A 13,372-nucleotide genomic window follows, 5' to 3' on the forward strand; every position below is an offset into this window, starting at 1 on the left:
GTAATACGTCAAAAGATCACACATGACGTATGCGAAACTACCGCACCAGTGTTTACAAGTGTTGAGAAGAGGACCGTTCTGGCGTTGTTGTATGAGGAATACTAATTAATGTCTTTGTGTCAAGTTTCTTGTTTAAAGTGGTCCACATTTACAGACCATTTTAAATGAGTAACGCATGACCTTTCGACATGCTTACAAGATTACGTGAGGTCGCGCTGGTGCAAGACAAGAAGTTGTGGTTTAAAAGTGAGTGTGTGGCGATATAAAAAACCCAAGCTGTATACATTTTTTAAAAATGTATATAAAATGTATACCTTTTTTTATATACTTGCCACGAAATGGCGGAAGTTGCGAAAAACGAAGTTTGACAGAATAAAAACGGAAGTTCTAGGTCTGACATCATGATTAGTGTAAAACAAGACTCATTGGTCAGGTTCCCGGCCTGGACTTTTAATTTGAAGTCAAGTTCAAGTCCGTGATGAGGCGTCAAGAGAGCGACAACGTCAGCGTGAATCCTGGGCTCGCCACTCTGTAACCGAGGTCTCGTGGCTCGTTCCGGAGCTTCCTTAATGTGTGCGAGAGAAAGTGGTCAAAGGGGTGACGGATTTATGTTTTGCTATCCTTGCCGAATGTGGAATGTGCAGGCAACTCTATGACTGGTTGCTGAATTGCCGAGGAGATTCGCTATATCGGCTGCTGCAGGACTGTTCCGGACGGTTTCGTTTGCCGCAAGTACTTTGTCACACACACACACACACACACTCACGCTCAAGTTCACGCTACACATGCATTCTCTTTTAAGAGCGAGTTCCGCTGAAGAGAATCTTGACTTTGTTTTTTTTTTTTGTTTTTTTTTGTGGACATTGAACTTTGAGCATTTATAAACTAAAAACTGTCTTAAAATGAGTTCGAGAGCAACTTTGTTTCATTTGCTCATAAGGTGAACTGGTGGACAACTCTTTTGTTTTTTGTTTTTGTTTTTCTAACTCAAAGTTCTTTTGAAGGTGTTTTGAATTTTTTTGTAAAGGAACAATTGCAGGGCAACACGGTTGCTGATGCCTTTGGATTTAAATGAACCATTGTTTGAAAGTATAAAATGTCTATGATTCGTATGGGTTTATTCATTGTTTGCTCTTTTATGAGTTTTCTTTAATATAACTCTGTGAATGAATTTTTTCTTTGTCATAAATTGAATGAATACTTCATTGTGTTTCGGTGGCACTGTCTGATGTTATCCGGGAACTAAATAATTTTTTTTGACTTGGCAATTTTTCCAAGTCTGGCGCCCGAACTAAATAAGTTCCATTTTCTTATTCTTTATATTATACGTTCGGGGTGGCACCGTTACATAAGTGGCGCCCGAACAGGGACTTGAACATTACAGTTTGTAAAAACTCAGAAACCTGAACTGAAAACGGGAACCCTCAGATTGTGAGGGAAAGAACTATCGAATTGTGTATTACATGATTTATAATTTTTATTTTGAAAAAAAAATTGATTATAAATGTGTGAACTAGAAAGCTATTTTTCCTTCTAAATATTTTTTTTTTTGATGGTGTGGAACTAATATTGTTTTGTTTTGTCTGTGAACCTCCTTTATTTGCGAACCCAGAACATTATGGAAGGTGGTTGGGACAAAAACTAATGATTTTGTGGATTTTGTGTGTGTTTGTACTTCTGTGATTTAATCTGATTAATTGGGTTAAAATAAGTGGTGCACATTGTAATAACCTGTAACTGTGGTAATTGATTGCTTAATTGAACCAAGTGATGACTGTTGGGGAAAGTCAATAGACTTATTCAAACCACATAGGGTTGTTATTCTGTTTTCTTTTGTTATTGAGAAACTTTCAAATTGTTTTTCATCTTTATTTTATACATTGACATTTATTTTGTGCATATTACACACAGCACAACATTGCAGAAACAAATATGGCTGCCACACCCTCACATTCTCCATCGACATTTGTGGAAATGGAACCCCCTGATATTGCTACTCCTCTCTGGCATTCTGCATTTCATCCACACATTGTACCCCCTGTTCCCATTCATACTCCTCATCACCCAAGTTTTATACAAGCTAGCAGTGGTAACACCCTAGTTGATAGTAATCCAGTACAAACTCTTACATGGGAACCAGCACTGCCTGTGGACAACATGCAGATATGTACATCACCAGAGCCTTCCCCTTTATCTTCAGTATGTCAACAGGACTTGCCAAGAACCTTACCTACTCCTAGGAAGGAACTGCAACAACTTACCCACCAAGTGCAAGGGAATTGGGATATATTGGTGAACCACATACAAACAAATGAGAACACTGTGGATGCACTTACACAGGAACTCAAAACAACGTCTGCACACCATGGTACCCTGATTTCTCAACTCAAGGATCACGTAGAGAATAACCAGCAAAAAGTACTTGGCTGCATATCTGAAACTAAGCACTTTGTTAAAGGAGAGGTAGATCAACTAGCTAAAACTGTTTCATTGATGTCTACAGAACTTCGAAAAGATCAAATTACCTTTGTGTCTGAGGTACGGTTTATGATGGAACAACTTCAGAATGAACTTCAACAGGATATTAAGTCCTACCTTGTCACCTTTCAGCAAAATCATGACCAAATGTCTTCAACCCTGACTCAAACCACTCAAACTACTGAAACACTGTGTACAGTTGTCAGAGAATTACAAACCGAAATTAAGAAGAATTTCGAAAATCAAGAAAGACAACTGTCTGATTTCATGCAGAAAGAACCGTTCTTGGCACCTGTATCAACTCCTGAATCACCTGCCATCCCCAATAATGAGCTCTCTTCCCAACCCTCTGCTGTTACAAAGAGCGATCACCTTAAGCTTACTTTCCCTACTTTTGGTAAACCATCAGATGATCCTGACCCATTGTTATATCTCGCCCGCTGCCAAGACTTCTTGGTAGTCCATCCACTTACAGATGCTGATATCATGGCCACATTTCGCTCTGTTCTGTATGGCACTGCCCGGGATTGGTGGGAAGTGGCACGTACATCTGTAAAAACATGGAGTCAGTTTGAATCTGCTTTCCTTTCTGCCTTCCTTTCAGAAGATTACAAGGATGAACTCGCAGAAAGAGTACGAACCAGAACTCAAGGTGAAAAGGAAAGTATCAGAGACTTTGCATTCACTTACAGAGCACTCTGCAGGAGATGGAACTCAACCTTAACTGACAGTGAACTAGTGAAAATGATCCTGAAAAATGTAAAGCCATTCCTCGCTAGTCAACTTCGCAGTCGAGTCAACACAGTTGACGAACTGGTAAAATTAGGCCAACAACTTGAGAAGGATTTTGAACATCAGCAACACTATGAAAAACAGACCGGTTTGAAGCAAGTGTCCCCACCTCAAAGAACCATACCCAACCGCCCGACAGAACGAGTGAACCAACCTTCAGCACAATGTTGGAGATGTAAAGGGCATCACTCACCTGGGACCTGTCCTCGTTTTATGACTGCTCAGTCATTTCAAAGTTCCCCTCAGTCCCATTCTTCTAACAACTCTCCACAAACTACGTTTCCAAGTTCTAAAGCCAGTGGACCCCCTACAAATCATTCGGTTACTGCTTTCACTAGAAAGACCTCAGCAAACAAGAAAATTCAACTATCTGTGTCTGTTCCACAACAGTTAGTTGTTCCTTTAAGCATTGGCTCCTGGAACGGAAAAGCCATTGTGGATACGGGGGCAAGCTACACACTGCTGCACGAAAATCTTTGTAAAGAGATTAGTGCACAAAAGCTTCTTCCTTGGACTCGAGGTCCTCTTTACTTAGCCAATGGAAAGGCAGAGATGCCTCTAGGATGGATAAATGTTTCAATCTCTCTTCATCAGAAAGTTTTCTCCACATCTACTGTTGTTCTTCCTGCCAAAGCCTTAACTTATGCTGTTGTACTAGGGTTGGATTTTATTTTTTCTAGTGGCCTGCAGATCAATGTGGCAGATCATAAATATTCATTTAAATCTCACCCTACTGAAAATTATCCTTTCCAGCCTGGAAATGCCAGTCTGCCTGGCACTAATGACTCCCAACACCAAAAAGGGAAGACAGAAGGAACAGATTCCAGTCTTACCCTACTAAGTTCTGTTCCTACTCCTCAATGTGCTATCCCTCAACCATCCACCTGCCGTGATGATAAGACATTGATAGACATTGCTGTAGATACGGCCTACTTACCTCCTGAAGACAAGCAACGGCTACGGCAAATTTTGGAATTAAACCCTCAAGTGTGTACACTTCGTCCAGGACGTACTGAAGTCTTCAAACATAAGATTTATACCACACACCAAGTGCCTATAAAGCAACGACCATATCGCACCACCCCTGCAAAACAAGCGGTCATAAAAGAGCAGCTGGAGGAGATGTTGACCTCTGGAATCGTGGAACCATCACATTCTGGATGGGCCTCACCAGTTGTATTAGTACCCAAAAAGGACGGAAGCCTTCGATTTTGTGTGGATTACAGGAAGGTTAATGCGGTTACTGAAAACGATGCCTACCCTCTTCCAAATATTACAGAACTCCTGGAATCTCTCTCTGGAGCTTCCATCTTTTCCACCATTGACCTTAATTGTGGTTATTGGCAGGTAAGCATGGAGCCAGAAAGTAAAGCTAAAACTGCTTTTATTACCCCTACTGGACTATTCCAATTTAACACAATGCCCTTTGGATTAAAAAATGGACCCGCCACCTTTCAAAGGATGATGGAGACCATATTGGGAGAATTGCGTGGAAGTATATGTTTCGTCTATATCGATGACATCATCATTTACTCCCCCTCTGTAGACCAGCATTTCATCGACCTTCAGGTTGTCCTCCACAAACTACAGATAGCAGGACTAACAGTCAATCTCAAGAAAAGTAGATTCTGCTTGCCAGAAATAACTTTTTTGGGGCATGTCGTCAGTGTTAAAGGAGTCGCTGCAGACCCAAACAAAGTGAAAGCCATACATTCCTACCCAGTGCCCACCAATATCAAAGAGGTCCAACGCTTTTTGGGCTTAGCCGGTTGGTACCATCGGTTTGTACCTGATTTTTCAAAGATTGCTGAACCTCTGAATGCACTGAAGAAGAAGGGATGCAACTTTCACTGGACTCCTCAATGTCAAACCGCCTTTGAACATCTCAAATCATGCCTTACCTCTCCTCCTGTCCTTGGTCATCCTGACTTACAGTTTCCATTTACAGTCTACACAGATGCCAGTGATACTGGATTGGGGGCGGTGCTGACCCAAAGAAAGGACCAGGGACTGGAACAAGTGATTGCATATGCCAGCCGAACCTTAAACCGTGCAGAAGCCAATTATTCGACCACAGAGAAAGAGTGTTTAGCTGTAATTTGGGCTTTGGAAAAATGGCAGCACTATCTAGAGTATAAATTGTTCACTGTGGTTACAGATCACTCAGCACTTCAATGGGTGATGTCCTCCACTAAAACTACTAGCCGTCTAATCAGATGGGCTCTAAGGCTTCAGAGATTCGATTTCATCCTTGATTACCGGAAAGGAAAATTAAACATGGCACCTGATGCCCTGTCTCGAATCCATACTGGTTATGGTCTCTACACCAGTAGTCAAGAGAAGTTGGAGAAGTTGGAACTTCCTATTTCCCCAGCTGTCATCTGGAAGGAACAGCACAATGACCCTGCAATCATCAACATACTTCAAGCTTTAGCAGAAATTGACAAAGATCCTGCTCTAAAGGACCGATATGAAGTAATTGAGGATACCCTTTACCACAAAACTGACCACCAAAACCATCAAGCTCATTACAGACTATACATACCTGAGAATCTTAAACTGCCTATCTTACACCACTATCATGCAAGTCCTTGGAGTGGTCATGTAGGTATATACAAGACTTACAAACGAATACACGATGTGGCATTCTGGCCTGGAATGTGGATGGACGTTAAACGTCACGTGAAGAGGTGCGTTAAATGTCAGACCCTAAAAGGCGAGAATCAAAAACCTGCGGGCAAACTGCAACAAACGGTCACTACTCGACCAAATGAAATGGTTGGTGTAGACCTTATGGGACCACTACCGCGGAGCACTCAACAAAATGAGTATCTTCTAGTCTTCGTAGACTACTTTTCGCGTTGGGTGGAATTCTTTCCTCTGCGTAAAGCAAATGCTCAAACTGTTGCATCCCTTCTTCGGAAAGAAATCTTGACACAATGGGGAGTGCCAGACTTTATCTTGTCTGATAGGGGTGCACAGTTTATTTCTTCAGTGTTCCGAGAATTATGTCAAAAATGGGGTGTGGAACCGAAGCTTACTACATCCTACCATCCACAAACAAATATGACTGAGCGAGTCAACCGCACGCTTAAATGTATGATTTCTGCATTTGTGGATGATGATCACCGGAAATGGGATCAATACCTACCGGAACTTCGTTTCGCCATAAATTCCGGTGTTCAAGAAACTGTCGGAATGACTCCGGCCGAACTTCAGTTAGGAAGGAAACTTCAAAGCCCCATGGATAAGGTGCTACATGGCACTAACCTGACTCCAGACTGTTCTTCATATGATACAGTTCATCATCTGGCTGAGCTTCGAACCAGAGCCATGGAATGCTGCCAGAAAGCACAAAAGAGACAACTTCGAAATTACAACAAAGATAAACGGGATGTTACCTACAAGGAACAAGACCGGGTATGGATACGAACATTTCCACAGTCTAGTGCTCAACACCACTTTACTGCTAAACTAGCAAAGAAATGGAAAGGACCGTACCGTATTGTGAAACAATTGGGACCCCTTAATTATCGCATCTCCCTAGAATCCAACGGTGAGGACGTCCGCACAGTACACGTGACAAACATAAAACCTTGTTTCCCCACTGCAACCGAACTAGCACAACAAGAAAAGGAAAGGATCAAGGAAATATTTGATGAATCTTCAGAAGAAGAGGAATTCCTTGGATTTTAAGTCTCTCCTTCACAACCATAGGTTGTTTTTTCAAAGGGGGGAGAATGTGGCGATATAAAAAACCCAAGCTGTATACATTTTTTAAAAATGTATATAAAATGTATACCTTTTTTTATATACTTGCCACGAAATGGCGGAAGTTGCGAAAAACGAAGTTTGACAGAATAAAAACGGAAGTTCTAGGTCTGACATCATGATTAGTGTAAAACAAGACTCATTGGTCAGGTTCCCGGCCTGGACTTTTAATTTGAAGTCAAGTTCAAGTCCGTGATGAGGCGTCAAGAGAGCGACAACGTCAGCGTGAATCCTGGGCTCGCCACTCTGTAACCGAGGTCTCGTGGCTCGTTCCGGAGCTTCCTTAATGTGTGCGAGAGAAAGTGGTCAAAGGGGTGATGGATTTATGTTTTGCTATCCTTGCCGAATGTGGAATGTGCAGGCAACTCTATGACTGGTTGCTGAATTGCCGAGGAGATTCGCTATATCGGCTGCTGCAGGACTGTTCCGGACGGTTTCGTTTGCCGCAAGTACTTTGTCACACACACACACACACACTCACGCTCAAGTTCACGCTACACATGCATTCTCTTTTAAGAGCGAGTTCCGCTGAAGAGAATCTTGACTTTGTTTTTTTTTTTGTTTTTTTTTGTGGACATTGAACTTTGAGCATTTATAAACTAAAAACTGTCTTAAAATGAGTTCGAGAGCAACTTTGTTTCATTTGCTCATAAGGTGAACTGGTGGACAACTCTTTTGTTTTTTGTTTTTGTTTTTCTAACTCAAAGTTCTTTTGAAGGTGTTTTGAATTTTTTTGTAAAGGAACAATTGCAGGGCAACACGGTTGCTGATGCCTTTGGATTTAAATGAACCATTGTTTGAAAGTATAAAATGTCTATGATTCGTATGGGTTTATTCATTGTTTGCTCTTTTATGAGTTTTCTTTAATATAACTCTGTGAATGAATTTTTTCTTTGTCATAAATTGAATGAATACTTCATTGTGTTTCGGTGGCACTGTCTGATGTTATCCGGGAACTAAATAATTTTTTTTGACTTGGCAATTTTTCCAAGTCTGGCGCCCGAACTAAATAAGTTCCATTTTCTTATTCTTTATATTATACGTTCGGGGTGGCACCGTTACAAGTGCATATTTTAAATTTTCTTGCCAAAAATGAGAATCGTGTCACTAGATGAGACCCTTATGCCTTGTTTGGGATCATTTAGGTCCCTTTGAGACTGCAATTTTAAACTGCATTGAAAATGTAAACTTGAGTCCAATAAATTCTATTAAATTGAAAAAACGTAATCTATTTTCGACTGAACAAAGAAAGAAATCAACATTTTGAATGATATGGGGGTGAGTAAATTATCAGGATTTTTTGAGTTTTCCTTTGAGTAAGTTAATATAGTCTTTAATTTTAACATTAAACTTGATTTTTATATTTGCATGAACAACTAAAAATAATTAACGTGTCAACATTTCCAAAATGATAAATAAAAAATGAACACCAAAACAGCAAAGTTATAATATTTTATTCATGAAGAGAAATGAATAGACTACATTAACCAAGGGCGAGCTGAACATTTACAACAAAGCAACATTTTAAAAAGCAACCATACATCAAAGACAGTTCAAGTTATCAAAAAACCCTTCCATTTCTACATAGTATAACTTACAGTATTTAAATGTTATTAACCTAAATACATTTGCAAGATCACTTAAGTGGTCTATTTATAGCAAAGATCATTTTGTTATTGAATAAACTAAAGCGGACGTCAGTATTGGTGCAACACAGTATCGACACATCAGTCGTATGTAACATGCTTTTCAGATTGGATACGCGTCTGATATGTGTTTGGCATTTTGTCAGTGATCAACCACATATTTTTAGAGGGGGGTAACTTCAGTGCCCGTTGGCATTTTATGGGTAAACATTTCTGCATAGTTTTGAATTTTGCAGCGCTCTATATATATACAACAAGTTGCGTGTACATGAAAGACTTTATGGTAACGTGTAAGTGATCATGAACCGGTGCACTGGAATCCCCCACTAAGGGTCCTAATTAGCTCAGGCGTTGGCTTCAATGTCGTCTGGGGGTCCCTGCTGCAGTTGCACGACCACGGTCTCCACTGTGGCTTCCTCCTCGCTGTCGGTAGTCTCGCTGTGCTCGTCGTAGTCCGACGACTCCGGTTCGTGCTGGGACGGCGAGCCGGACATGGTTCCAAAGGAATGGGCGCTGGTAGAGGCCAAAGATCGCAGCAAAGGTGTGTTTTCGGACACTTCGTTCTCTTCTGCGCCGCTGTCGCCGGATTCGGATTCAGAGTCCGAGTCGCCTTCGGACGGCACTACTTTCTGCTTGCACACCGGACAGGTTTTCTTGGTTTTGGTCAGCCATGGGTCGACACACTTGCAATGGTAGGCTAAAAAAAGAGATTTTATAGTAAATAATTAGTTACTACTTCATATATAAATGCTTTTCATTATTACAATTTTAAATGGTAGCTTGAAACTGATTAATTATAAATAAATAAAAAATTTGATATGGCCCAAACTACCATTGTTAATATCTTATAAACTAATCTTTTGGGTTTAAATTACTTTCTTCTGTCATTCATTCTTATCACATAATGCACGTCCACAAAAAATATAGCATAGCAGATACACTACTTGTTCAGACAACATTTTTTTTTATTTGATCTTGGACTTCCTTACTGTCCGTGACCTCCAACCCTGTTCATGGGGGCACACCAACAGTGCACGTTTTTGAATGTCAACCACGTTTGACCCCATTATTACCCATCATATAATGAGACAATGACTTGATTCAGGTGTGTTTGAATAGAAAGGGTTGGAAAATGTGTTGGTGTACCTACAGGAACAGTGTTGGGTGTGGTGATCACAGATAAACATGGACATTATTTTGAAACATATTTTAAAAAAATACTTGAAGGTGGTGTGGTAACTCTACCTCTAAGCACAACCAATGACCCATTATGTCAGATCTTTATAAACAATCATCCAATGTCACAAACAAGTTAAACAGAGTGACAAGCACTCACCATGTGAACAGGGCAAGACCCGAAGTTTGTCGCCCTCTTCATACTCGTCCAAACAAATGGCACACACGTCATAGGAATCACCTGTGAAAAAAATTTATAGGTTCTTCAGTGTTTTCAAAAAAGCTGCAATAATTAATCAAAAATAATAAATAAATACATATTAATTATGATTTTTTTATTTGTTAGTTTGTGAACTTGAAGCACGTCATGTTTACTTGACAATTTCACAAGACTTTTAAAGATGTCAAATAAATCTTTGGTATCCCCAGAGTACATATGTGAAGTTTTAGCTCAAAATACCATAAAGATAATTTATTATAACATGTTAAAACTGCTAATTTGTAGGTGTGAGCAAAAATGTGCCGTTTTTGGGTGTGTCCTTTAAAATGCAAATGAGCTGATCTCTGCACTAAATTGCAGTTCAGTGGTTTGATAGTTCAGATTAAGGGGTGGGTTTTATCTCCTTCTGACATCACAAGGAGAGCCAAATTGCAATGACCCTATTTTTTCACATGCTTGCAAAGAATGGTTTACCAAAACTAAATTACTGGGTTGATCTTTTTCACATTTTTCAGGTTAACAGAAGCACTTGGGACCCAATTATAGCACTTAAGTATGGGGGGGGGGGGGGGAATCAGATTTTCATTATATGTCCCCTTTAAAAAAACCCACATTTGACTAATGATGGAGAATATAGACCAAGCAACAACAAATAAAAGTGTATTTCATAATAAATGCTCCAAAAAGAGGTAACTTTGCCAAACTTGTTGTGTAGCACCACTCCCAGCCCTGAGATTTTAAGGACATTTGAATAACTTAACAGCATTTGCATATTTAAATTTAAACACTTTTATTTTTATTGCTACATAAAACGTATTTGTCCATTTTGCATGAGTTCTCAGTTTTTGATATATTATAGTGTTGTGTGATAGTCACATGACAAATTAAAAAAATATATACTTTTATAATTTAATTGTAGGCTGCATAACAACTAATCGTTTGCAGAATAAAAAATTTTGTTTACATCATATATGTGTGTGTATTGTGCATAATAATTATGTATATATAAATAAATAAATAAACACACACACACACACACACATATGCATGTATATATTTAAGAAATGTTTACATGTGTATAATACAAATGCATATATATACATATATACACACATATATACACACATATATACACATATATATATATATATATATACATATAAATATATATACACATATATATATACACATATATATACACATATATATATATAAATATATACACATACACACATATGATGTAAGATGTAAACAAAAACTTTGATTCAGCAAATGAGTCGATTAGTTGTTATGCATTACATTTACATTACATAACATGTAGTGGCGGTTTCCTGGACAGGGATTAGACTACTTCTAGACTAAAATAAATGTAAGAGCTGTCCAAACTGAAAACAGCTTACAGTGACATATCTTAAAATACATCAGTGCCCTTTGTTTTGCCTCAAAATGCACACAACACTGCAAAAAATGACACTTTCTTAGTATTTTTGTCTTGTTTTCAGTAAAATTATCTAAAAATTCTCAAATTAAGATGCTTTTTCTTGATGAGCAAAACGACCCAAGAAAATAAGTCTAGGTTTTAGACAAAAATATAAACTTTAAGTTATTTTGTGCGTAAAACAAGCAAATACTGCAATGGGGTAAGCTAATTTTTCTTGATTTTTTCTTGAATTTAGTGTTTAAGAAATATTTTCAAGATTTTTTTCATTCCTATGGCTCCAAACAAAGGTTTATTTTGTGCCACCAAACTTACTCGTGTAACTCCTCATGTAAGAGTCTTTAAATAGGGAAAACATGGAAGTGTTTGGTGGCTTCTATATTCATCCCTGTTTGGATCCCAAGGAATGAATGGGGCTAGGCTAAATGCTAACACATTCACGATGCACTGTACAAAGATTAAGTGCACGCATTGAAAAAATTAGGTATGTATTCATTCGTCTAAGTTGAGGTAAGAACATCGTAAACTATTGAAAAATTGTGGCGTTTTCCTTTAATGATTCTCGTCAAACAAAGCATTTCTTCCTGGATTCTGGGTGTCCTCTATCAAAAAGTTCCAGTCTTATTATGTCCAGGAATTTGTCTTGCCCTCCCTTTAAATTCCTCACTTTTCCTTCCACCGCGGAGGAGGTGCTCTGTTGCGGGTCAGTGTTTATGTAAGCTGTAAGCGAATACACTTTCTTACATCTCACAAACTACCACGGCTACTTGTGACCGTATATGGATACGCTATAATAACTGCGACTACAGAACATCACGAGTCTCAACGTGATTGAATGCCAGCGTTTGTGAAACCTGCTGTGAAGACTTTCTGGTTTGTTTAGTTTACAAGTGGCTACAGGCAAAGCTGGAAATCAATGGCGCTGATCCAGTGTTTGCAAATTACACAAACACTTTAAAGACTGTGTACCAAAGTTTTACTGCTCAAAACGTTTGCATTTATGGTTTTAAATTATACCTTGAAATATAAACTACATACAGATTCTTCTACACTGTAAAAATTCCTTTTTGCAATTACATATTTTACATTTAATCGAAGTTTTAAACAAAATTAAATTGTCAACTTAAATGATTCAGACTGTAACTTGGTCTCAAGATACATCTATACACACGTCTAAAATCCCTGAGATGGCAAGTTAAAATGCTTCATCTGCACCAATCCGCAGCAGCGTCAAAATCCGTTTCCAAGTGTTTCCTGTCCCTGCAGTAACAATACCGTAACAGCAGTCGCTTGTTTTGTACTGTATGTGCGGCCCAGCTGCAGTGTCATAAGACAGGAAAATCCAGCAGCCCGCTGCTCGCTCTGTTAGTGAGACAGACTGCAGAACGGATGAATCGGCACAGCGGGTGGACAGAAGAAAATAACAACTCAGCATAAGGAGATGCCACAAGCGGGAAGAGAGGAAATGCACTATAGCTGTGCTCATCCTGTATTAAAGGCTCAGTCAGACTAAAAATATTTGTAGCATACCGCTACGTTCCTCTAGCTCAGTTGGTGGATCAAAGTCAGGGGTTTGATGACAGGAAACACACATACTGAATAAATGTATTGCTTGAATGAACTACTGCCAAATGTAAATAATCTACTACCACAACAATACCCAAAAGACTACTACTATTTTTGCCAAAATATGCATACAATGGGAAACGGCTTCAGAGAATGGTTTAAATAGCACAGTAGAAGCTACCAGTAACGGTAAGTGTATGTTGAGCTTAGCACAATCCATTGAATCTGATTAGACCATTAGCATCGCGCTCAAGAATAACCAAAGAGTTTTGATATTTTTCCTAT

General features: G+C 39.0%; 1 protein-coding gene and 1 long non-coding RNA gene across 3 annotated transcripts in view; one reads left to right on the forward strand and one right to left on the reverse strand.

Annotated features, from left to right (window-relative positions):
- LOC141281569 (uncharacterized) overlaps window positions 1–13,372 on the forward strand; it is a 514,674-nt gene that overhangs the window by 494,640 nt on the left and 6,662 nt on the right. The window lies entirely within an intron of this gene.
- Window positions 8,481–13,372, reverse strand: part of rnf13 (ring finger protein 13) — a 33,924-nt gene continuing 29,032 nt past the window's right edge. For both annotated transcript variants that reach the window (XM_065259445.1, XM_065259444.1), the window contains exons 9-10: window positions 10,024–10,104; window positions 8,481–9,384 (exon numbers count right to left, since the gene is read on the reverse strand). In XM_065259445.1, coding sequence (XP_065115517.1) covers window positions 9,032–9,384; window positions 10,024–10,104 — 434 coding nt within the window. In that variant the 3' untranslated portion in view covers window positions 8,481–9,031. The remainder of the gene's footprint in view (window positions 9,385–10,023; window positions 10,105–13,372) is intronic.

This window comes from Paramisgurnus dabryanus, chromosome 24, assembly GCF_030506205.2.
Source record: "Paramisgurnus dabryanus chromosome 24, PD_genome_1.1, whole genome shotgun sequence".
NCBI lineage: Eukaryota > Metazoa > Chordata > Actinopteri > Cypriniformes > Cobitidae > Paramisgurnus > Paramisgurnus dabryanus.